The 27,044-nt window shown below is 42.9% G+C and overlaps 1 protein-coding gene across 2 annotated transcripts in view; it reads right to left on the bottom strand.

Moving 5' to 3' along the window:
- The window catches only part of bahcc1b (BAH domain and coiled-coil containing 1b), a 226,510-nt gene that overhangs the window by 164,204 nt on the left and 35,262 nt on the right, over nt 1-27,044 (bottom strand). For both annotated transcript variants that reach the window (XM_070857695.1, XM_070857696.1), the window contains one exon: nt 6,254-6,424. In XM_070857695.1, the coding sequence (XP_070713796.1) occupies nt 6,254-6,424 (171 nt within the window). The remainder of the gene's footprint in view (nt 1-6,253; nt 6,425-27,044) is intronic.

Genomic DNA, 27,044 nt, shown 5'->3' with positions numbered 1-27,044 from the left:
AATAGAAGAGGAACTTGATACAAGTGTGTTAAGTGTTCAGATGATAACATCGCTTACAGTCATTACCAGGCTTATGTGAGTGGGAAGAGAAAGCTGCAATGCTTCATATTAAACATGATTTTGTATCAGCACAGAATTACCCTGCATCATGAGAAATGTGCTTTTGACTTACCTGAAATTAAATTTCAATGTTGTCACTGATCTGTCATTCCAGAGGGATCCCTGCTGGCTACATATACGAGAATCTGGTTCTGTAACAGTTGCTCCCCCTAAAGCATGTACAGTGCATTCGTGCAGACCCATCCTTATCTGAAATAAATCCCTATTCAGTAAGAGCTGTAGCAAGTGTCCTTTCCACCCTGTTCAATGTCAATTTGTATTTTACTGCCCAAGAAAAGTAGTTTAGTTTGTAAAATTAATGCTGGTGCTCGTTGTTTCTGTGCACTGATATTCAATTCTAATATATCTTGGAATTGTCTGCAGCATTTACTAATAAAGTTTCAAATTATATTAGTTATGCTTAAGACACAATAAGAAAAATGTTATAATAAATCAGTGATGGTGAAGAGTATCCTCTGTTGCTTTGACCGGCAATATGTTTAAACCCCAACGATTGAGGCTTAGAAATATCAGGAATTTCCAGTGTTCTGGAGATAGTTTTCAGCTGTTTTGGCAACCCTGGATAGGCGTGATTCGAGCGCTCCGGTGAATGAATCAATGGCCTTGATTTTAACTCCCACTGATGGGCCGGAGAGGGTCAGGGGGTTAAAGTATCAGGGTAGGGCAACCCGATCCCATTCTTGTCCCTTTATATTTCAACATGAAGAAATCAGGCAATGGACGAGGTTCCTACAAAAAGCAGACGGGGGCCTAATTAACATACCATGTCGCAGCCTGATGACATCAATGAAGCAGCAAGTTAAATTTAGCAGTGAGTGATGGGGAACCTCCCTGGCTCCCAATAGCCAGCCTCCCTCCCGCTATACCCTCCCCGCCCCGATCACGGCATGGACCTGATTCTCCTTTCCCAGTGCCGGGGACCGTCCCTGGCCAAATGTCTATGTTCCCACACACCGTCGACCAGGCTGTCATTTGGCTGGGCAGGAGGCGGGCCTACATTATGCAAATAAGGCCTCGGCGTTAAGACCAGCAGGGCCTCCACGCCCCTGGCCTGGCCGGGTTCTTTGGTCAATTTCGGTTTCCAGCACTCTCCCCAACTCCCCATTAATATGAGGGCCAATATGCAGAATTGATTCCATCAAGAATAAGGCTACAACAACAACTTGTATTTATACAGCGCCTTTAACATAGTAAAACGTCCCAAGACGCTTCACAAGAGTGTTATAAGACAAAAATTTGACACCGAGCCACACAAGAAGAAATTACTGCAGAGCTTGGTCAAAGAGATAGGTTTTAAGGAAAGTCTAAAAGGAGGAGAGAAGTAGAGAGGTTTAGTGAGGGAATTCCAGAGCTTAGGGCCCAGGCAGCTGAAGGCACGGCCAACGATGGTTGAATAATTATAATCAGGTTAAAGTACAATTCAAAAATAGTATTAAGTGAGATAAGATTTTATTTGGGTTTTCTTTCTCACATGCTACTATTTCTCCATTTATCCTCATGGGTTAGTTGGCTAACATAAAACTTACAGGAAACTTCCGATAGAATATTAGTTATGACATTCGATCCATATTTATGATATCTCTGTACTGCAATAGCAGAGAGTGTGTGAACGGGAAGGCAGCTGCATGGTTAGAGGAATGGCAAGGGGACAGAAAACAAAGAGTGGGAGTAAATGGATGTTTTTCAGATTGATGGAATGTGGGTGTCACATGCCCCAGGGATCTGTGCTTGGATGTCTCTTATTTTCCATTTATATAAATGATTTGGAATTAGGCACAAAAGGAATTATATTGAAGTTTCTTGACAATGCCAAAATAGAGGCCATGGCAAACCATAAGGAAGAATGCAGGAGATTGCAGGAGGTCACAGGCAGGTTTGTGGAGTGGGCAGATAGGTAGTGAATGCAGTTCAATGTATTCTGCAGTATGCCAGTGCAACCCTTTGTAGCAGAAGTGAACAGGATCAATGCAGAGAAACGTGAAGCACTAACTATACCCTAAATCGTAAGCTTCTTTAACAGAATGGAGGAGCAAAGAGTTCTAGGAGGTGCTGCCGAAGAAGCCTTGGCGAGTTGCTGCGGTGCACCTTGTAGATGGTACACACTGCAGCCACGGTGCGCCGGTGGTGGAGGGAGTGAATGTTTGAGGTGGTGGATGGGGTGCCAATCAAGCGGGCTGCTTTGTCTAGGATGGTGTCGAGCTTCTTGAGTGTTGTTGGAGCTGCACTCATCCAGGCAAGTGGAGAGTATTCCATCACACTCCAAGTGATATTAAACTTGGTCAAGTTGGAGTATTGCAGACAACTCTGGGCATGTGATTATAAGAAGAATATCAGAATCATGGAAAAGGTACAACAAAGATTCACTAGAATTGTATCAGGAAATAAGAGGTTAGTTATAAAGAAAAACTGGAAAAAACTAGGAAAAGTTTCACAGGAACAGAGATGGTTAAGGGCAGGTCAAATAGAAGTTTTCAAAATTAGGAAAGGTTTTGAGAGAGTAAATAGTGAAAGACTGTCTCCACTGGTTGCCGAATCACCAACAGAGCTTAGACTCAGAACTGGAGCGTGCCAGGAAAGGACAGAATGTATAAACATAAAGGTTAATCAGGAAGTGGGGTCAAAGCAGGAAAAAATGGTAAAAACACAAATTTGAAAGCTTTTTATCTGAATGCACGTAGCATTCGTAACAAAATACATGAGTTGACAGCACAAATAGATACAAATGGGTATGATCTTATAGCCATTACAGAGACGTGGTTGCAAGGTGACCAGGACTGGGAACTAAATATTCAGGGGTATTTGACAATTTGGAAGGACAGACAGAAAGGAAAAGGAGGTGGGGTAGCACTGTTAATAAAGGATGTGCGTTAGTGAGAAACGATATTGGCTCAGAGGATCAAGATGTTGAATTAGGGAAAAAGTCGCTGGTGGGCGTAGTCTATACGCCGCCAAACAGTAGCTACACTGTTGGACGGGGTATAAATCAAGAACTAATGGAGGTTTGTAATAAAGGAACGGCAATAATCATGGGCGATTTTTACTTTCATATTGATTGGACAAAGCAAATTAGCCAGGGTAGCCTTGAGGAAGAGTTGATAAGAATGTATCCGGGATATTTTCCTTTTAACAGTACATTGCGGAACCAACCAGGGAGCAGGCTATCTTAGATCTGGTACTGTGTAATGAGACAGGATTAATAAATGATCTCGTATTAAAGGATCCTCTAGGAATGAGTGACCATAACATGGGGGTCCTTGTGCATGAATGTGAGTATGCAGGTACAGCAAGTAATCAGGAAAGCAAATGGAATGTTGGTCTTCATTGAAAGGGGGATAGAGTGTAAAAGCAGAGAAGTCCTGCTACAACTGTACAGGTTACTGGTGAGGCCACACCTAGAGTACTGCGTATAGTTTTGGTCTCCGTATTTAAGGAAGGATATACTTGCATTGGAGGCTGTTCAGAGAAGGTTCACTAGGTTGATTCCGGAGATGCGGGGGTTGACTTACGAAGATAGGTTGAGTAGGTTGGGCCTATAAACATTGGAGTTCAGAAGAATGAGAGGTGATCTTATCGAAACATATAAGATAATGAGGGGGCGTGCCAAGGTGGATGCAGATTTCCACATTGGAGAAACTAAAACTAGGGGACATAGTCTCAGAATAAGGGGCCACCCATTTAAAACTGAGATGAGGAGGAATTTCTTCTCTCAGAGGGTTGTAAATCTGTGGAATTCTCTGCCCCAAAGAGCTGTGGAGGCTGGGTCATTGAATGTATTTAAGGTGGAGATAGTCAGATTTTTGAACGAAAAGGGAATAAGGGGTTATGGGGAGCGGGCAGGGAAGTGGAGCTGAGTCCATGATCAGATCAGCCATGATCTTATTAAATGGCGGAGCAGGCTCGAGGGGCCTTCTCCTGCCCCTAGTTCTTATGTTCTTATAAACACTATCATGGACTGGCTGGGCAGAACGGCTGGTTCCCACATTGGAATTTCTAGGTAATTCTGTAATTATCACTAGAAGAATAAGGGGAAAATTAAAAGAAATGTTTTCATACTGAGAGATTTTAGAAATGAAACGATTTGCCACATGTATCTATTGAAGCAGAGACTGCAGCTCAATTTTAAAAAGGAAGGCGGCTACAGGGAAACGGCAGGGAAATGGAATTAATTCAACCATAGTTGAACAGTTGGCACCAGCACAGACCAGACATGCCAAATGACCTTCATATAGAATCAGAGAAGTTTACTGCACAGAAGGAGGCCATTCGACTATTGTGTCAGTGTCGGCTGACAAAGATCTATCCAGCCTAATCCCACTTTCCACTCTTGTTCTGTAGCCCTGTAGGTTGCGGCACTTCAAGTGCATATCCAAGTACTTTTTAAATGTGGTGAGGGTTTCTGCCTCTTCCACCCTTCCAGGCAGTGAGTTCCAAACCCCCACCACCCTCTATGTGAAAACACTTCCCTTCAACTCCCCTCTAATCCTTCTACCAATTACTTTAAATCTATGCTCCCTGGTTAATGACCTCTCTGCCAGGGAAAATAAATCCTTCCTATCCACTGTATCTAGGCCGCTCCTAATTTTATACACCTCAATTAAATCTTCCCTCAGCCTCCTCTGTTCCAAGAACTTGTTCCACTTTGAAATTTTGATGATTTAACAACAACAACAACAACTTGTATTTATATAGCACTTTTAACGTAGTGAAACGTCTCAAGGCACTTCACAGGAGTATTGACACTGAGCCGCATAAGTAGAAATTCCAGAGTTCCAGAGTTTGGGGCCGAGGCAATAGAAGGCACGGCCACCAATGGTTCCGCGATTATAATCAGGGATGCTCAAGAGGGCAGAATTAGAGGAGTGCAGATATCTCGGGGGATTGTGGGGCTGGAGGAGATTACAGAGATAGGGAGGGGCGAGGCCATACAATACATTTTACTGTGATCTCAGGCATTGAAAATTAGTTTTCTTTACCAAGCTAGGTAAATGACATGAATATATCCATGTACTATGAAATAAACGGTTATCAATGGATTTACGTAAGCTACACGTCACTGTAAATCAGCCTCAGTCAGGTGCTCCAATACAATGTCAACACCAGCTATTTAAATGTATTATGCAGCAAAGGAATTAATTTAATATGAATGAAAATATGATGTAGGCTACTAACTGCAGGTCTGTTGATCAAGTGATGGTATCTGCAGTTAAACAGTCAGATGGTGGCCTCCAGAGCAAGTGGTGTGTGTTCAAATGCTCAGCAACTATACAAATGTTAATGAATGAGTCACTTATTCACCCAAATGTGCTTGCATCACTATAGATTGGGATTTTGGCCAAAATAGGGATACAGAACGGGTTTCAATGATATGAAACCACATTATGAGTCTTATGTACATTTTCTAATTAAATTGTGTAATGAGGTGCATTTTAGGAAAATAAATTCCCATTCTTGTCACTGCTCTATAGGTTTACCCAATTATTATATTTTTAAATTATATATATATATATATATATATATAAATAAATAAATATATATTAGCAGAGACTGAATTAAAACATTGAACAGTGAATGTCCTGCAAATGTATTGATTTTTGATCAGTAAGAGGACCAAATGCAGTTTCAAGACTAGAGTTTTTTATGGAAATGATACCTGAATAAATGACAGAAAGAAGTACTGCTTTTTACATTATCAGGATTGTCGCTGACTTGTAAAAAAAAATTATCGTTTGAAAATTATTGCTAGTTACGTTGATAATGTTTTACTGATATTCGCACCATACTTATGCATTCCTGTATTCCTGGACACTGCTGCCTGTGACATCACTCTATTAAGCATCAATGAGGAAGGCTCAGCACACACAAGCTCGCAGTTCAAAGGACTCCACACCACAGTCATGCTAAGAATAAATCTTCCAAGTTCTCTGTTTCCAGCCTCTGTTGTGAATGTGTTTGGGGAATCCCACTGAGAGTAATATTATTAGGCCCTGGGCCACCAGCTGTCTTACCACCCAGACTTCCACACAGTGATGCACACAGGATCGCTCCAGCTGAAAGTGGGAAGCTTGCTTTAAATTTAGACTAATGCGCAAGATTTGCTGGGCCGCTTGGGATGCTCCTCGGCCGTGTTTCTTACCTTCGTGGGAGTGGGAAAACCAGATCTGTGATGTCGCCGAGTGGGGACTTCGGAAGGCGGGCTCCGAGGGGGAAGACGTGGGTCCTGCAGGATGAGCAGGTGCTGACCCCAAGCTGCTCGCGAGGAAACTTCCCATGAATGTGGCTGATGAGTTTCCCATCAGTGCGTTGCCTGATCCAACCAAAGCAAAGAAAAACAGCGACGAGATTAGTTCAGTCGTTCAATCGTACATTTCTTTTCCCCTACAAACTTTCTTTGAGCAATCTTTATCAAATGTTTATATTGCTGCTATCTTAATGGGTTTGTCACATGCAAACAGCCCAAGGCAAGCGTGGAGCATTTAGCGCAAGTAAGTTGAGGTGAGGTGGGTTGCTGCCACCTCTAACTATTAACCACTGCATTAAATTATATGACCACTGTTCTTTTTAGGTTCTGTAAACACCAAATCTAACTTCTGCTTCACTATTTGATCTGAGTCTGTATTTGTATTTAAAATTGCACAGTTCTGGGATGAAAGCCAGCTCTCAAGGGTCCTACTTGAAATGAGTTTGGGCACTTTCAGCCCAGATCTTCGTGTGGCCCACAGCACAAAACTGCCCACAACTTGGCACAAATTTGCATTCTCATTCAGAGAGACCGTAACGATGGCTGGGATTGGAAGATCGTTTTTTCCTGTGGTTGGGGTTAAGGCAACATGGGGCAGAGAAAAAGGAGCTTTGTTTTGCATCTGTCTGGGCTAAATCTGAACTGGGAGAGTTTGATGCTGACCCCGAGTGGCTAAAATGGAAATGTATTTAATTCCCTCACACTGACATCCCTCTCTTTGATGAGCACAACACATACACATTGTATATTCAGCAGAAACGATGCACCAGGCGGTCAATATTGTGGGATTTAAGGAAAAACGCAGAGCCAATAACATGTAAATTAGGCAGCAAAATTAAGATTCAAACTCGGGGGCCGAAAATCCTGGGCCCTTCTGACTCACTCCCAGAAGTGCCATAAACTAGACTGGGTCCGGAGACACTGCGTACTGACATTGCCCAGGAGTTTCCTTTGGTCCATGTTTGGGGCAGAGCTTCCGTCCATCTTAAATAAGGCTATTGAAGTTGGGTCGGGGTAGGGCTGGGAACGGGGACCTCCCAAGTCTGGGAGTTCTCACAGCCCCGGCCTAGAAAATGGCAGTCAAGGGATTGATGGCCAGTATGCCCAGAAGGAATTAATATTCTGGCCTCAGGAGTGCAGTTGTGAGGTCCACTTTGGGTGGTGGCCAGCCTTTTCCCCACCCCCGACACCAGAGGAGGTTCCTGCAAAGTTTAAATAAATTATTTAGACCAGTCCCCTTGGCAAGTCTGGTGTGCCCGGGTACGTCTCGGGTGTCCACTGATGGTACTTAAATTGGGTGACCATCCCCCTGATGCCACATACCCTGATGTGGTCAGCAGCAGAGTCTACCTGGCCATAACTATTGGGGTCGCTGGCTTGCTCCTTTTTGGCCACGGCACAAGTTTAAAGAGCTCCCTTGAAAGCCAGATGAATAAGTGTACTGTAGATCTGAATGTGAGAAACGACTCCAGCCCACATTTACACGGTCTAAATACTAAACAAAAAAAACTGCGAATGGTGAAAATCTAAAAACAAAAATTGCTGGATATAACCAACAGGCATCTGGACATTGACATCATTTTTATTCAGGATCAAATTGTCCGAAATGAGTTGTAGCTATTGACCAATATTATTTGTGGACCTAAAAAAATCTGCATCCAGGACTATCCAGCCCAAATCTCAGTTTGGCTCAGTTGGGAACTTTGTGCCTCATCGTCAGAAGCGTGTGGGTTCAAGGCTGACTTGAGCATATAAACGTATTAAAGGAGTGTATGAGGTGCCAATTTTTGGATAAGGTATTAAAACCAAGGCCCGTTCAGGTGAAAGGACTCCCTGGCACCGTTTGAAGAGGATCCGGGAAACACTTCCCAAAGCATCTCGCACTTTTACTCATTGTTGTTATGGAGACAAGCACAGAAACTAATCTATAATTCCCACTAGCAGCAATGAGACATATGACCAGTTCATCTGTTTTGCTGGTTGTGGGATAAATGTTGTCTGGGAGAGCAGGAAAAATCCCCTGCTCTTCGAGTGCCATGGTATCTTTTACCTCAGTTTAACATCTTATCTGAAAGACAGCACTTCTGGCAATGTAGCATTCCCACTGAGGTGTTTGACAAGCATGTGCTCAAGTGGGGTTCGAACCCATTAACTTTGCGGCAAGAGGCAAGAGTGCTACCAGTGAGTCAATAGTTTTCTTGGTTATCTGGTTGACACTCCTTTCTCATGTGGCAACATCAAAAACGGATTAACTGGCCATTTGTCTCATTGCTGTTTGTGGGACCTTGCTGTGCACAAATTGGTTGCCATGTCACAACAGTGACTGACTGCACTTCAAAGTTAACACATTGGTTGAAGAGTGGTTTGGGAATCTGTCAAGATGTGATAAGGCACTATATAAATGCACGTTCCTTCTGTATCCCTTTTGGAGGAAGCTGTGTTATGACAGACGGCTTACAATGGAGAGAAAAACAGGAAGGAAAAATAAATCCGCTTTAAGTATAAAAAAGGTCATGTCACCACCAGACAATACTGCAGACACTACATGGTTAATGAATAAAATGAAGTGTAGCTGGTATCATATGTCCTACTTTTGCTGGCATTGTTTCAGCATGGATACACAGGGGAAGAACGTGTTTAGCTAGATTCAGGCGTCCATTCTTCATGTAGCCTCAGGCTAAACTGGTACTCTAAAATACATCAGCCAGTTTTTACAACCATGCAATATTTTAAGAATGTTTGTGGGAAGCATGCCTTCGGGCCCCCAGCAGAACCTCTTTGTATGTAGCATTTGTCAGACAGTATCTGCTCTATCCAATGATGCGTAGTCAGCGCTCACACATGCAGGACACACCAAATGCTTTTTTGCTGAACAATTTAAGTAATTATCATTTCACTGCAAGACTGTGAGTGATTGTTAATGAGGGAGAGGGTCAGCGGGTACAGGGCATGAAGGAATCCAACTTTGCCAGTTCGTACACCCATTACAGTTTTCCACAGAATGCAGATGCTGAAGACACAGGCACATTGAGCCAGTTGTACAGACGCTTTACTGTTTGCTGGTACAGTAGTAACACACATCTGCAGTTTGCAGTCTGAGGTGACAGCAAGCCGTGGAAAAATGGATGAAGTGAACTGGAGCAAGACTGTAGTGAGGGGCGTATGACACCACTGTGAGCCCAACATGTTGTGGATGGGGCTCAACCATACAGTGTGGGCTTTTCCATTGTGGTAATTGGTAAAGGCAATGTAAAGGCAACTGCATGGTAGATCAGATGGTTCCAGGTTCAATTTCTGAGTTCGTTCATACCACATTTTCTCTCCCTAGGCTGCGTCGCCAGAATTGGCCTCAGTACCTGTAATGTATTTGTTTTAAGGGTTGTTTGCTTAAGAATTCATAGCACCACATTGCTATTAAGAACTAGTTGGTTTATTAACCAAGGATTAACAATCACACTCCACATTACCAGTTCATCTGCTAGGCTCACAACTGCATACCTCATCATAGATGAGCTAGACCCAACTGACTGGAGTTTTATTGAGTCTTGTGAACATCACGTGACTAAGCCACTCACAATGCAACAGCAACTACAACTATTTTAATTAACAGTTAAAGCCAAATGCCCCCTTATTCATCACCATCATAGACAGTCCCTCGAAATCGAGGAAGGATTGCTTCCACTCTAAAAGTGAGTTCTCAGGTGACTGTATAGTCCAACACGGGAATTACAGTCTCTGTTACAGGTGGGACAGACACTGTTGAAGGAAAGGGTGGGTGGGGAGTCTGGTTTGCCGCACACTCCTTCCACTGGCTGCGCTTGTTTTCTGCATGCTCTCGGCGACGGGACTCAAGGTGCTCAGCGCCCTCCCGGATGCTCTTCCTCCACTTAGGGCGGTGTTGGGCCAGGGATTCCTAAGTACCGGTGGGGATGTTGCACTTTATCAAGGAGGCTTTGAGGGTGTCCTTGAAGCGTTTCCTCTGCCCACCTGGGGCTCGCTTGCCGTGTAGGAATTCCGAGTAGAGCGCTTGCTTTGGGAGCCTTATTAAAGGGATACTAGAACCCACAAATTAACAATAAAACTTTAAAGGAACTTTAACCGATCAAATTAAAATTTGGTTGCTGGGGGCAACAGCCCTACAACTATTTTAAGTAAACTTTAAATCAAGTGCCCCTTGTTAAAGAGGCACCCGAACTGACAAATTAACACATTATACTTTTTTGAAAACTATGGTCAAATTAAAATGTGGTTGCCAGGGGTGATGATGCACTCCACTCGCTCCGGTGCCCACCTCTCGCAGAAGGCCGTGAGCGTACCGGTGGACACCGCGTGCTCCATCTCCAGGGACACCCTGGCTCGAACGTAACCGTGGAAGAGAGGCAGGGCCAAACCTGTGAGCATACATACAAGTACATACATTGCAGTACCCAAGCTAAACAGGGTACAATCGGCACTGCCAGGCGATGTTCCCTTTAAGCAGAGCTCTGGAGCTCACGCGCATCCGACTTTTAAATAGGAAAACCGCGCATGCGTGGCATTTTGAATGGCTGCGCAGCCCCTAAAACAATTAGAGGGGACATTGCTGCCAGGGTTCTTACTCATGATTTCTATCAGTGACCCGTAATCCATCCATGGTCGAAACTCCTGCCAGCATTCACTGTCTAAGCTCACACATAAAGAATGATGACGTACCAGAGGATGACCGGCACCTGTGCAACCATACGTCAGCATGAGTGAGCGCATTCCGAACTGGGGAGGAAAATGGACAAAGGAATACAGAACGCAGCACATTAACTATCTTCTCATGACACCTAATGAATTTCAGTGCTATTGTTGTACTTGAAAAAATAAAGTTCCTTGCAACAGAGTGGCCTCAGATTTAATAAGAAGCAATCATTATTGCAGTGTTCTAACAATTTGCTTGACATCATGGATGTTCATCTCATTGAAACATATAAAATTCTTAAGAGGGCTTGATAGGGTAGCTGCAGGGAGGATATTTCCCCTGTCTGGGGAGTCTAGAACTAGGGGTCAGTGTCTCAGGATAAGGGGCCATTTAGGACGGAGATGAGGAGAAATGTCTCTACTCAGAGGGTTGTGAATCTTTGGAATTCTCTACCCGAGAGGGCTTGGATGCTGATTCGTTGAGTATATTCAAGACGGAGATCGATAGATTTTTGAGCAATCAGGGAATCAAGGGATATGGGGATAGTGTGGGCAGGTGGAGTTGAGGTCAAAGATCAGCCATGATCTTATTGAATGGCGGAGCAGGCTCGGGGAGTGGGATTGTGGTGGGCGGGGGGGGGAGGGGTGCGTATGGCCTACTCCTATTTCTTATGTTCTTGTATAAGAGATGTATCCAAATTGCAAGCACAGTCTGTCACAGATGCAGATCCACAGGCTCATTGTCAGTCAGGATGAACTAACCTAAGAGTCAGCTCATTGTAAAGTTCAACAACAAGGAGCCGCATGCAAAGCTTTTTACACAACAGTGTAACATACATCCTCCCATCAAACAGCAAGGCTATCAGGAATATATATTCTTTCATTAATTCATAAATATAAAACCCTCCTTCCCACCTTTGCTCCTCTAGCCCTGGTGACAGAAGTAAGGTCCCAGAGGAAAGTGGTACTGTGCATGTCCAGAAGGGAACTTCAAAGGGCCAGGCACACTAGACCCATGGTCTGAACTAAGCCAGTGTCTTGGAATCAAACTGAAATGGCTATTCAGGCCATTTTGAATTTGTAATTCAGTTTGGCACTCGTCCCCAACACTAAATCACGACAAAAAGTAAAGTGAGATCCTGAAATTTCCTGATGCTGGCAGTTCTGACATTTCCTTGTACTTGTCAACCATTGTACAGTTACCTCTTTGAAACTGATAACAGGCCTGAACGTAGCATCATGGTTATCATTAGCAAGGTCACTGAAATCCAGTCTTTTATTTTTAAACATTGTCCTTTCCTTTGCCAAACATGGTGACCTCTGTATGGTTGCACAGGTACAAGCAGCTAGCACCTATGTGGCCATTCTTATGTGTAAGCTTGGATAATAAGTGTTAGTCGGCTGTTCAACTGTGGAAGCATCACATCCCGCTCGCTCCTGTTCTTGCCCAACTTTCACCCGTGTACAGCCTACAGCGGGGCTCGGTCTATAATCTACCAGGTGCGAGCAACCAGGGCTGATTTTTCGCTGGAGGCGCCGATGCCAACTTTAACCCCACCACCACCCTTAGCTGAAAGCAGGTAACTCCACGCAGGCCTCGGAGTGAACCTGAAACTTTGGTGAATGGTACAGCTCAGTTCCAGATCGGTGGAACCACTGGAGAAGCCTGCACTGCGGCATTGTCTAATCTCTCTGCTGTTACCTGGGAAACTGCGTCTGCTCAATGCGGCTGGAAGGGCGATTCAAAGCAAATTTAAATTTGACAAAAACCACTAATATTCTGCAAGCAACTTGATTAATTTTTCAAAGAAAAGTCTCTTCTGATCTCTCCTAACTATTCTCCTGTTCCTCCTCGCACAGTTTCCTCGGTGACTGCTCAAATGTCTTCCCTTTTCTGCCATTGTACTTGCATCCTCGTGTGAGGGTTCTGTTCTGCTCCCGTCTATCCCACCGACTCTCAACCCGTCTCTTTACTTTGTGCCTCTTGCTTCGCGCGCCAATATTTCTTCGCCCAATCTGTTTTTTGTCCGTCTAGAGTTCACGATCTTTATTGCCTCTCATTTGTTTCGACGCCCCTTGAAGCTGAAGGTTGCAATGCTTATAATGGTCACTAGCCATCCATGTCCATGGATGCATTAATCCATTTAATTGCCTCAGCAGTCGTACTATCTGGATCTACCTCATCGCGCCATCATCTCGATCTGCCTCTCGGGCTTCTGCTCAGAATGAATTGCAGTTTGCCTTGCAGCCTGATTGGCAGGATCCATATCAGATGGCTTCATGTTAGATATTTTGACGTCAGATGCTCAAGCCAATGATTAAATTAGTTATATTAGCTACTACAGCCTTGCGTCTGACTAGTTACAGGGATTTCATTATGGACCTTCTGTGAAAAAGTACAAAAAGAAATCCATGGAAAAGGTGTCCCGATGGGATCTTTAAAATAGCAATCCCGGCCTGGTAGCTCAAGCTCAAGAAATTAGATGCAGGTGGTGAGACAAGAAGAGGCAGCCCCTGAAGCAATAACCTCTATCCAATTTCTCTGAAAAACGGTAGCGCTGTGGTCCTTTACTAATACTCTCTAATATACCCCGATTACTGGTATAACATTATTTATGGCTAATAAGGAGACCGTATGAAACATAATCTTCGTGACACCCCTTCACCACACAGCATACTTTATGTAATGCTCCCAAAGACTGCATTTTAGAACCTGTCTCTGATAATTACAAAGTTCAGACGCATATTACCTTAATCCACATGTACGTGACATTTATAGATCCTAGGAAATTCTGCTCATCTTAGGTTGTGTGTTTTGGTGCCAAGTGCAATTATATTCTATATACTGAAAATACATTCTTGATTGTTCTGAACTTTCTCTGATGCAGCAATCTCGAATGTAGACAGAAACTATGCAAATGCGTGTCTATATATTTTATCTGCCTTATATTGTCCCGAGTCTGTGAAAGTCCATTTACTGTTGGTCTATTGCTACAAATATATATATATATAGAAAATATAATTGTAATCGCAACGCACATGTTCAATTGCTACTGAATCAAAAGTTTTATTTAGTGCATTCAATATAGATTGTGAGTTGAAAATACATCTTATAACATGTAATTTGATATTTGAAAAATGTCAATCATGTGGTAACTAAATATTAACCAATTTGAGATTTTTTCATGAAGTAATTATAAAGGAAGACTTGCCAACATTCCCAACGGCCCGTGTTCCCAGCTACTGTTTCCATTCATCGCAATGTGCAGTCACAGCAATACGTTTAGCTTTGAGATTGCACAAATACATTCATCACCAATTTGTTTTTATGACTCCCCGATTTTGAATTGCGCCTGATATTTTTATTACTCCTCATTAAATACATTCTTCATCACTGCTGCAAGACTATAACTTAACCTGGGGATAAAAAATAAAGTCTGCATTTCCGCTGTGTGTGTTTAATTTAGCGATGCAGCAGACTCATTTACAGTGAAAATATCTACAACTCGGATCCAAGGCATTCGCAGGTCTGAGCAGATGTTGCACTAAAAACCAGCCACAACCTTTAAATTGTGCCTAGCGGTGCTGAGGTGCACTGTGCACTGCCGTTGAATAGTAATGACTATGTTATAATGAAAGAGTCTTTTATGTTGAACAGTGAAATGGTAAACATCACTGGCATTTCATAGTACATGGCAGTAAGTGACTATCCTACCATGTACCAGCAAAGGTCAATGGCTTCTACTATTTTGCTATTTAACATAAAATGCATTTTTGTCATATTCAATATACACCAATTCTGGCTGTGGTTATTCTGATTAGACAAGTTCCAAATTAATTTAGTTAAATTGACCGAGTGCGTGCTCAGATATTAAAATCATCCACGTTGTGCAGTGATCACCTAATGTATAGGGAACATCTTTAGGGATAGGCATTCTTTTGTCACTTCTCTTTATCTTATCTTTACTTGTGATTTTCCCAAGCCTGTTCCTCTTCGCACACAAAACATGCAACATCCCCAACTGCTGGCTATCAAAAGGAAAGCAGGAAGCAAGAGAAACTCAGAGCTTCCCATAATCAATCCCATCAGCTAACATCAATCAAAATCAGAGCTGATACCTTCTTGTTTTAATTCTGGCTGCTTCCAATTTTATGCAAAAAATATCAATAATTTTACTTTTATAATTAAAAACCTAATGCTATTAGAGATGCAGAAAGTATGAAGATTATAATAAGTTTTGGTTCTTGGTAAAGTTCAAACCTGTGAATTGACTGTGAACACATTGCCAATTACCAAAACAAACTTCCCTATATTTCAGGAAATATAAATGCAATCCCTTCATCTCCAAAATACACACTTTATAACATAAAACACCAGCACCTATTCACTTCTAGCTGGCCAAGTATCGTGCATAAACTCTCTCTACCCATCATAAATCAATCAGTCAACAAGTCAAGACCTGCAGCTCCTCCATCATTAGACCAGGTAACTGGATACAATCCTACTGTTACACCACCTGGTATCAGATACACCCCACACTGGACCACCTGGTATAAGATACACCCCACAACTGGACCACTGTGTATCAGATACACCCCACAACTGGACCACTGTATATCAGATACACCCCACAACTGGACCACCTGGTATCAGATACACCCCACAACTGGACCACTGTGTATCAGATACACCCAACAACTGGACCACTGTATATCAGATACACCCCACAACTGGACCACTGTGTATCAGATACACCACACAACTGGACCAAGTATCTGATGCACTCCATAACTAGACCACCAGGTCTCAGGTACATGCCACAAATAAACCACCAAGATTCCGGTACATTCACGCTTGCACACTTTCCAACAGGAGTCTGTGGATAGCAATCAGAAGTAGGAAACCTGGCTGTTTTTCATCATCCCAGTCAAATGAGCAGGACTGTAATGCCCAAACTCCTGCTATGACTGACATCAACTAAGTATGGGTCAAATCTGGGACCACTTCGTCTGTGCGGTTCAGTACCACAAGAGGACATGCTATTACCCATTTACCATTTAGTTATTTTTAAAGCAATAACAATTTGCTTCACTTTCAACAGTCAGTTATAGGGAGATTAAAAAAAGGTAGCGGAACCCCCTACTGTGCCGTTTCTTGATTTTACCGACTGATGGTGTGTCCCTTTATTCTCTGCCTCATCCTCAGCAATGCAGCGTATGGGGAATCAGCAATCTAAGTCATTAGGACGGATGGCCTGAGCATCACTGTACATCAAGAATACTACAGCTCTCAAATGGAAATCTGAGCCTCAGTTTACCTGGACAACCAAACGGTGCCATTTTGATTTCCTTCTTTAACCTAACCCTACTGAATAAACGATAACCCCACCGCAACACAGTGATTAGTGCTGTAAGTGGAAAGCACCGTGGAGAAACACGTTTTATCTTGCTGCCGTTATCTCAAAGCAGTGCTGTGCCTGCCTAACTTCACAATAGACTCCTTAAAAGATTTATCACAGATCAATATTATTTTACTGAGTATAGTTCTGTGGTTTGGAAGTACAGAAGCAAAGGGATTCCCCCTCCCCAAAATCAAATACATACAGTTCACTCATCCTTCATTGTAGACTGAAGGCCTTTTCTATAAATAAACAAAGAATATGTCTCAACTCACAGTGCAAACAGAAGGAGGAGGAGACATTGAGCAAATGCTACACAACGAACTACATGTTACCAAGCACAGTCAATTCGCCCATTGTTCCCAATGGAAGAAAAACACAAAACTCCTCTGGGGCTGGTTAGCAAAATGGACAAAACAGCTTTCTCTCTCTCTCTCTCGCTCTGTGTTTTTAAAAGATACATTTAATTTCAGATGACAATGTCTGATTCAATTTAAAAACAGTCGTTATTTTTGGAGTGGAGAAAATCCATTCAAAAAATTCAGATACAGATTTGAAAACTATTGAGTGCTAAATTGTTGGATTTATGCGAACCCTTTCCAATAACGCAGCCTTGAGGTACATCTCTTCTTAATGTTACTTATTTTCACTGGCAGTGCAGGTATCAAATCCTGTGAATTTTGTGCATTTGTACTCACTTAATTGCACAAACTACACATTTGAACTTAGACGATAAAGAAACAGCAATTATCTGCTATCTGTTTTGTCAGGTTTCTGCCGAGAAATGATTTCTCACTATTCACAGCTCATTTCCATCCAAGAAAACTGACCCCGGCTGTCAGCAATGCTTGCATGATATCTGCCTTGAATGTGACACAGAAAGTTTAATCTTCTTTTAAAGGCGATACTCGATTTGGTGGAATTTTTTTTTTTAAAAAGCATCTGAAATATTTAGTTTTTGTGCTAGCCTTAAATTTTGAGGGATGTTTTGAGGAAATTTTTTTATTTTTATTTATTCGTTCACGGGATGTGGGCGTCGCTGGCCAGGCCGGCATTTATTGTCCATCCCCAATTACCCTTGAGCAGGTGGTGGTGAGCCGCCTTCTTGAACCACTGCAGTCCGTGTGGTGGCGGTACTCCCACAGCGCTGACTTTGTCGTAGCGGTTGGGTACAACAGAATGGCTTGCTCGGCTATTTCAGAGGGCTGTTAAGAGTCAACCAGATTACTGTGTGGTTCTGGAGTCACATATAGGCCAAACCAGGTAAGATTTCCTTCCTTAAAAGGATATTAGTGAACCAGTTGGGTTTTTAAGACAATCCGGTAGTTTCACGGTCACCATTACTGATGCAAGCTTTTTATTCCAGATTTATTTAATTAACTCAATTTAAATTTCCCCCAGCTGCCATGGTGGAATTTGAACTCACGTCTCCAGATTATTAGTGCAGCTCTCTGGATTACTAGTCCAGTAACATAACCACTATGCTACTAGTCCAGTAACATAACCACTATGCTACTAGTCTAGTAACATAACCACTATGCTACTGTACCCGGCAACTTGGGAACAGGAGTAGGCCATTCAGCCCCTCGAGCCTTTTCCACCTGTGGTTTGTGCCATTGAACAGGGTTGAAGCTGCCCAAAGACATTTCACCAATGGTTTAATCTTAAGGCCAGGAGAAATATTTTTTGTGGCAAGTACATTTAGGGGCCGAAATTGCCCCTTTCTATAAGAGTCGGAACTGCCTCAAAGAGATGGCCAGGGGTCGGTGAGGACTCACCACTCGGTTGGCCCGCAGGGGCCGCCATTTAGAAAATTGCTCTCCTTTATTTTTGGACGATGTACAGGACCGCCCGGCCCATCCACCCACCCTATCGGGCATGCGCTGACCCCTTGCCAACCGGTGGCAACCCCCTATCTGCCGCGCGTAGGGAAATTGTCCCGCGGGAGCGGAGCGGCCACCATTCGGTGCCCCCGACAGCAAGCTTCTTGTGGCTGGGTGGCGCGTCCGCCCTTAAAGGGGAGGGCACACTGCCGCGGCCGCCATTTTTATTTTAATTGTCGGCCGACTGCTAGGTCGGCCCAACAATGGTGGCCACGGGTTCGGCCGGGCCGACCTGGCAGTCAGCCGAAACCTTCCCTGGTGGCACAGTGTTTGCCACTAAAGTGGCTGTAGAGTTTAATTAAAGGGGAAGGACATTGTGATGCGTCAGTGCGACGCAGATGACCCGGAGCAACAGCCGCTACGACCCACCCAAACTTCTGCCCCGCTGACCACCCCACATCCGCCATACTCCAAAAAAAAGCCAAATAACTGAATTTTCCCAGATTCTCCACCCCATGCATTGTGGCAGCCAGAACACTTAAAAAAACAGAAGGTGCGCCCCATTTCGGGCGGAGGGCAAATTTCGCCCCTTAAAATTTGCATATGTAAATTTTTCTAACACAATTATAATATTCAACAATTTACAGAAAGTCACGTCTAAACAGTAAAATATGTCCACGGCGGTACATGACATGTGTGGGTGAGTTCCTTCCCCTGAATAGTTTTGGTAAATGTCAAAGTGGCAAATCGTGGCAACCTTCTCGTTAAAATAATCAAATGGGGAAATATTACCTCTTTAATGTTCAAGGGGTTAATAGCCATCAGCAAAAGGATATATTTATTCTCCCTCTTTGGGCTGGATTTTAAGACAGGTCAAGTGGAGGCAAAGGGCACTGTCCTTATATCGCACTGCTCCACTGAGACGGGAAACCTTTATTCCATCTGTTTGGGCTCGATGTGAAGCTATACCCCAATGGTCAAAAGGAAGTGTTCACACCAGGCGTGTTCCGTACTCCTGGACTTAGTTACTATGAACGGATACCCGAGTTTCGAGGTGATTTGCTGAATCTGTTTGGAATACTAAAGGACCAGTGCACCTGAACTCAAAAGTTGCTTGAATCTTGCCAAGGCAGCTGGCAACATTTCAAGGTCTGTCACTGCAGGTCGATTAGAGAGTGTTCTGGCTGTTTAAATGGGCACGCAGGCATTCATTCGTGAATCTCACACATCAAACACCATCTCTTCATTGGTATGCTCCCAACAGGTATTTAAACTATTTTTCAAACTTTTCTTATTCCGCACATGTTGCAAGCCAACCCGTTTTAGACAGGCTGTTTGTGACGCTGGATAATAACTTACAACTACTGGATGAATAACATTTACCAGAGTTTATACTATTTGGTTACGTTGTTGTAAATCTCGTTGAACAGAGTAATTTTAAGAGGTAACATGAAGGGTACTGTAATGTATTTGCTTCATGGGTTCTTTGCTTAAGAATTCATAGCAACACATCGCTATTAAGAACTAGTTGGTTTATTAACAAAGATTTAACAATCACACTACACATTACCAGTTCACCCACTAGGCTCACAACTGCATACCTCATTGTGGATGACCCAGACCCAACTGACTGGGGTTTTATTGAGTCTTGTGAACATCATGTGACTGGCTAAGCCACTCACAGTGCAACAGCTCTGCAAATCTGTGAGCATCATCATAGGTGCATATATTACAGGTACTTGCAGGTAACTTCACAATAATTAAATCCAGGAGTAGTGAACACAAATGGAGTGAACAACATCTTTTGACCATTGGTATCTAGCTTCACGTCGAGCCCAAACAGATGGAGTAAAGGTCTCCTGTGTCAGTTGTGCGGTACATTATAAGAACAAGTAACTCACTGCAACCCCCCCACCCCCCAACCACACCCCCAACCCCCACGAAGATGGGCTCTGATCCCATCCTCACCTACAGACCAGATACATGTACTTCCTGGTGTAAATCACTGGGATCATTTTCCCTCCCCAGCCCAATTCTATGACCCCTTCTGCAGCCCCGGCTGACTCAGTACAGACCATAGACTCAATCTACTGACCCTCCTGGCCTGCAAGGCTGAGTAGCACATGGTAAATGTACCCATCTAGCTATTGGGGGCAGACGTGCAGCTACAGTAAGTTTTCAGAGCTGTCGTGAAATCTTCCACCACCAACATAAAGCAAAATACAGGTTGTTATGCAGATGAGCTTCTTAGTTAAGATACATATGCAGATAACAGGCATTTAAGCAACAAACAGGCTGCATTCTACACTAAGTGCTGGGACTGTCCCCTCATTATAAGCCTGCTTTGTTTTGAGGGAGACAGTAATGTTTCTTATCACTAAAAGGATTGGCTTTGGAAAGCGGTCGCACCACTCCTTGTTCCTGAGCAGACGATAATAAGTTTAAAAGGTTTACGTGTGCTGCTAAAGGCTCTCCACTGATCTGATAGTACCGACTCTCAGTGCTGCACTCAACTGCGGAACCCCGCAGCATAAAAGCGCGGGAGGAAACCTCGAGAATATCAAATCTGAGATAAGGGACTCCAGCTGGGCAGATAAAGCCCTCGAACAAAGCGTCTCCATCTCGGGATTAATCTATGTTTAGGTTTGCAATCCTGGCTTCCTTTCCTGGGCATCAGTAGCAGAACGTTGCGCTACACAGCAAAGCTTCTGTGCATATAAACATAGAAACATAGAAAATAGGAGCATGGAAAATAGTAGGCCATTCGGCCCTTCGAGTCTGCACCGTCATTCAATATGATCATGGCTGATCCTCTATCTCAACACCATAGTCCCGCTTTTTCCCCATACCCCTTGATGTCTTTTGTTTCCAGGGATCTATCTCCCTCTTAACTATATTCAGTGACTTGGCCTCCACAGCCTTCTGTGGTAGAGAATTCCACAGGTTCACCACCCTCTGAGTGAAAAATGTTTTCCTCATTTCGGTCCTAAATTTCCTATCCCGTATCCTGAGACTGTGACCCCTTGTTCTAGACTTCCCAGCCAGGGGAAACATCCTCCCCGCATCCCGTCTATCCAACCCAGTCAGAATTTTATATGTTTCAATGAGATCCCCTCTCATTCTTCTAAACTTTAGTGAATACAGGCCTAGTCATGCATTGATGGTACGCTGCTACAGCCAGCAGTCGCCTCGACCTAGTTGGCACAAGTGGTGGTTGCTTGAGCCTCCAGCAATGTAGAGTATCAGTGCACGAGCTATATATTCCATGAGCCACCAAATGTAAAATTTAAACCATAGGGCCGAAGTAGAATCTTCAGGATGTAGAGCTCCTGATCCCAAAAGTTACGTGTTTTAGTCCAGACAGAATACATTTCAGGTGAAGTCTGGCAATAATCTTACAAGACTTTCCCCAGAATGGCCTATGTTGGTCGTCCTTAAAGTGCTGTCACTTTTTCGTATTCTCCTTTAGCTTTTTTTAATCACATCCTTTTTAATGTCATCAAATAGGTTAAATGATTACAACAATGCATTACAAACTCCTGCAGTTATCCATATCAAGACACCAATCGTAGTATATATCAAGAGGATTTGATTAGAACTGTCCACATAACTTTGCTGATCTCTGCAAAGGCAGTAAGCTGTATGCTACGATTGACCAAAACATGTCTGGCCTACAGATTAAAGCACCCCGATTGTTATCCAGTCCTCGAGCATGCGTATGTGTGGACACACACCATAGTCAAATTGCCTGGACTACCACATGTAGAATAACCTGTTGAGCGAGCCAAGCGAGGACTGTCAGTGTCTGTGTAATTACAGCTCAGTAAGAGATAGGGAGAAACTGCCAGGAAAAGAATTGTCCTCATCCAGAATTCAAACTGTTTCTGGGTTCAAATTATAGAATTACTACTAAAAACTTCTCCTCAAATTCATAATTTACACTTAAAAGTAGTCCCTTATGTATTACCAACAGCTTCACTATATGACTATAGTTAATGTTTACTATATCGCAGATGGTTGCTAGACAGTATGGCCCATATCAGGACTTGTTAAGTGAGTTCTTTTGAGATTCAGGAATTTTGAATTTGTACTATTCTGTGCCTTCCCTGCCCACCATTTCTAAATTCCTGAATCCATAAGAAGCTTTGCCGACACCACTCCCCATCCAGTCAACTGTATCTGTTAACTGTTTGTTGCCAACGCTATTCAAATGCTGAACATTGAAAGGAAAATGAACGTTTGGTATCAGATTAAAATGGAAGCAAGACAAATTTTAAAGTTAGACTTCTGTAGAAGACAAATTGAATAACTTTTAGTCGTGCTGGGCAATTTCCCAGACGCATTCTACATAAAGAAAGAAAATAAATTAGCAAATAAATGGCTTGTTATTGATTTGAGTGCAATGTTAAATGAAGAACATGGACCCTTTTTACTCAGAGCTCATCCCTGAAGAACTAGAGACCAATTAAAAAATTCACCCCGAACACCTGTTTCAACCACCTTTGCTCCTTGAAACAGCATCATAATATTCATTAATACTTAAAGTCTTCAGGGTCGCACGTGTATCTTTCCAATCCAGAAACCTCCCTCCTCTGTATTCATTGTATATCTATTATCCAGCCCTTGTCTATAATTACTGTACTACAGCATACCATTTGTACTAAGGATGCCAGACCTACAAGTTGTTATTAAAGTGGTAAGGACACAAATTAAGTCAATTAAATGCATTTCCACAAAACTTTAATTATTAACATGACATTTTAAAATTAATCCCCTCGCATTTAAGATACTGTTGGCCTGTAGGAGTATCTGCCGCTGTGTGTTATCACAAAGAGAGTGTGCCATTAACAAAAGTTTGAAAAATATGAATGAATTTGATCACATTTGACTGACTTATGGATGCTGGCACGATCATTATTTTGAAGTTCTGTGAAATACTATTTTTTGTGGTTCTACAAATACAATCAGTTCTGCAGTCTTTTAGTAACTTGAACCTTCTTTGTTCAAGTAAATTAGTTTTCTCATGATCTGTCTAATCCATCCCGTATTACTGTCAAAATCACTCCAGTTTACAATGGTCACGATAAGAGACACAAATATGACAATCTCAATGGATTTATATTTCACAGTACTCTAGTATATTGCTCATTTTCTGCCCAGTATTTCAGTAATTAAGCTTGCTTCTGATAAGATCAGTAGCATCTCAAGATGAATATTGCCAATGTTTCTGTGATAGTAAATGCAATTATATTCTGATCTTTTTAGATTGTTAATTCTTAGATTCTTAATACCAATTTGTCTATAAGTTAGACTACTGCCTCTTGAGATGAACTTTGCATTTTATAAACATATTTTTACATCTTTATATTTCCTTTTGTGCAAAAGGATTCTCCACAAAACAAATATTCTAAGAATACTTCTGCCTTTCAATGTTGCTATTTGATCTCAATCAGATTGCATCAGGATGAATTACTCTTAACTCATTCACTACAAAATATGTCATTTATCATCTTTTCCACTACAGTCACTGGTTTAAGAGGATAGTGTATGTTTCACAGCCATGTAGTCTGAATATAGGCTTGGATGTAGTCTGAACACTGAATGTGGTATGAATACAGGCTGGATTACAACAGTGAATATACTTCAAAAAGTACTTCATTGACTGTAAAGTGCTTTGGGGCGACCGGTGGTGGTGAAAGGTGCTATATAAATGCAAGTCTTTCTTTTGGATGCAATCTGAAAATTGGTAACATCACAGCTGCAATATAAAGCGAATGATGTTAAATAATTTGAGATATTGTAACCTCTATGTTGTCCAAAATGCTACTGATTGCTCCCATGTTTTAAATACCAGTCTCCTGGGTCTCTGCAGGCCACATGAGCCCCTGCATCACAAACATATCATTGTCTTGCCTGCCTGTGATAACATTGCAATGAAAAGTAACCGCAGCTATTTTCCCCTCCCCCATTCGAGGGGCTGCCTTGTCAAACACCCACCCAACTCACCTGGCTTGCCAATAGTCAGGACTGCTTTAACTCTTTGAATGCGGAGTAACTTTTGAAAATATTTAATTAGAAAATATTATACCCGAGAAAATAAGTGTTGTCACATTTCTAGTACTGAATATTGTAAAGCAGATTTAAGATAAACATGAGTCACCGTCATAGGCAGTCTCTCGGAATCGATGAAGACTTGCTTCCACTCTTAAAATGAGTCCTTAGGTGGCTGAACAGTCCAAAATGAGAACCACAGACTCTGTCACAGGTGGGACAGATAGTCGTTGAGGGAAGGGGTGGGTGGGACAGGGTTACCGCACGCTCTTTCCGCTGCCTGCGCTTGATTTCTGCACGCTCTCAGCGATGAGAGCCAGAGAATGCACCAACTCACAACATTGTCTTAATAAACTGAAAAAAGATGTATTCGCATGTTTCTATTTTTATCTTAGCCCAAAAGTGCTGTTTTGGTCTTGAAAGTGTTAATATGGCACACACCATTTGCAGCGAATGTTAATAATAACTTCCTACGGACTCATGCGGCTTTAAGAGTCTGAGATTAATTCAGTATAGAAGTAAGGAAGTGATCTGAGTTTTGTGGACCTGTTGCCAGCTACCGCCCACATCAGGCCTTGTGCCTGCTGAATAGCAATGAGATGATTCTACTGGATGTGGTTACATTCCTACACCTACAGACACAGCAGTCTCCACACCTGGCTCTGCTGTCTACAAGCCCCAATGTGATCACCAGCCCTTTCCATTCTGTGCCAGCCCCTGACAGGACTTGGAAGCAGCAGATGACTCAGCGTTAAAAAGCTGGAAAGTAGAGCCCTGGAATAAGTCATCCCTGTTAACTATCTTGCTGCCATATCCTTAAGACTTCTTTTGTTAACTTTATGTTGTGTTCGTTGAATAAAACCCGTATTGACTGAAACATCAGGGGCTGGGATTTTCGGTCTTCTGTCGCACCCGTTAGCGCCCCAGAGGGGCGGCAATGGCGGTGGTAAGCACTTCTGGACGGGCGGCCAGCATCCAGCACCCCGCCGGGACATTTGGTTTTGGTGGGGCGCGGAGCATTACCCGCCTGGAAGAGACGAGCCGGTGTGCAACACACTTGGTTGCGACACCGGTTCGATTTTTGGCTGCCGTCCATGCTGGGACCGCCCGTGAAAGCTGGCGGTCCGAGCTGTATCGGCCGCAGTGAGGTGTGCAACGCCTCCCTTAGCGCTACACCCTCACACTCAGGGCCCAGCCAATCAACTTTGCTGACTGAGGCGCAAACTGTTCCCGGGCGCAAACTTTACCGCCCCGCCGCCATTAGCGAGCAGAACCGAAAATCCAGCCCTGAAGACCTTTGTCTCTCCCATCAGGAACGGAATTCAAACCCATCTCGCAGGCATAACAGGGCAATGCTACCCTGCCCAGTGCCCTATCCCAGAAAACAAGAGTCCAATCCCATTATGTGAACTGAACTTGGAATGTAGATGTAGAACTAGGAGAATTGGTTCTTGTTTTGCTCATTGTCTGAGAGGCCTTTCATTTCAGATTTTCATGTTGAAAGTAATTTTTAAGATAATTTTTTCATGGTTGCTGATCGATTTATTGAATGAGTGGCTGCTCCCCTGTCTTTCTGCAGTCTGTAGGTCTTGCAGACACCCCGCGCTCACCCTGGGCAGGGTAAACATGAAAAGTACTTACTAAGTGATTATATTTCCCTCTGTGTATAAAATTCAGGAAACATTTTTTGACTTATCTGTCATTATAAACCAGAAACATTTCAGCAAAAGAATGTATAACTTTACCAAACACAGGAAGCTATATACCCTGAGTTTGTATACAATCTCTCTACAGACCCATATTTCAAGTCTCACCCATTAGATGTGAGACTCGAGTATACTGAATCCTTCCCTACTGAATAGTGTCTGATTTCCATACAAAGCCATTTGCTTAAGACATGTCTAAAACAGCCCTGTAGGCTCTACAGCAGCTAATTTAGAAACACTAACTGTGCAGGAAAAAGAAATGATCAATTAACTCCATCGTCACTATTTGCAAGGATAGAGGGAGACGTCTACATTCCCTCCCCATTAGAAATCAATACGATCAAGGCTCCTGTAGCCCCACCCCAGCCTTTAAAGTACCTGCTTTCACCAAACCATTTTGCACACCGAGGCGCTCAAGCTGCTGGCGTATTAATTGTACCCACTTTATGACTCAAGAGTAAATGTTGTCACAGTCTTTGTAAAATGCCATTTCTTTTAGATATGGGCCTAGAAATGAGTGTTGCCGAGCATTAGCGGGTGAACACTTGGATGACACTCTTCTATCCATTATTTCAGCAGCGGTGTTAAACCATTTAAAATAAACAGGTTAATGCCCTCATTAACATAGTGGACAGAGGAATGTCATACAAAGTGTTGCTGTGCTAATATCCGCCGAACTGTAAATTCTAGGCTAGAATCATTAAATCACAGTAAATATATTAAGGAGCGACCTTTGCCAGGATCAGATGTGAGATAAACCCAGTAAGAGAAATGGTGATACTCGAGCAAATTTTACCTCTAAAGAATGTGACATGTACGGAAATAAGTCATATCTTTCACCAAAATGAGTGAAGATAACTGGATACGATGGGCCTGTTCTAAAATTCTGCGTGAAAGAAAAATATCGCTGTGTGCAGAAAAAAAGAAAGAAGTGCAAATCTCAACTTTAGCCTTTGCCAATCTGGAGACGTTCTGTTAATTCGTCCTGAAAATATACCACACAATATCCCTCTTTATGATACCCCAGTTTTGGGTGGGGGGG

The sequence above is a fragment of the Pristiophorus japonicus genome, chromosome 16, assembly GCF_044704955.1.
Source record: "Pristiophorus japonicus isolate sPriJap1 chromosome 16, sPriJap1.hap1, whole genome shotgun sequence".
NCBI lineage: Eukaryota > Metazoa > Chordata > Chondrichthyes > Pristiophoridae > Pristiophorus > Pristiophorus japonicus.
This window is presented reverse-complemented; position numbering and strand designations above follow the sequence as displayed.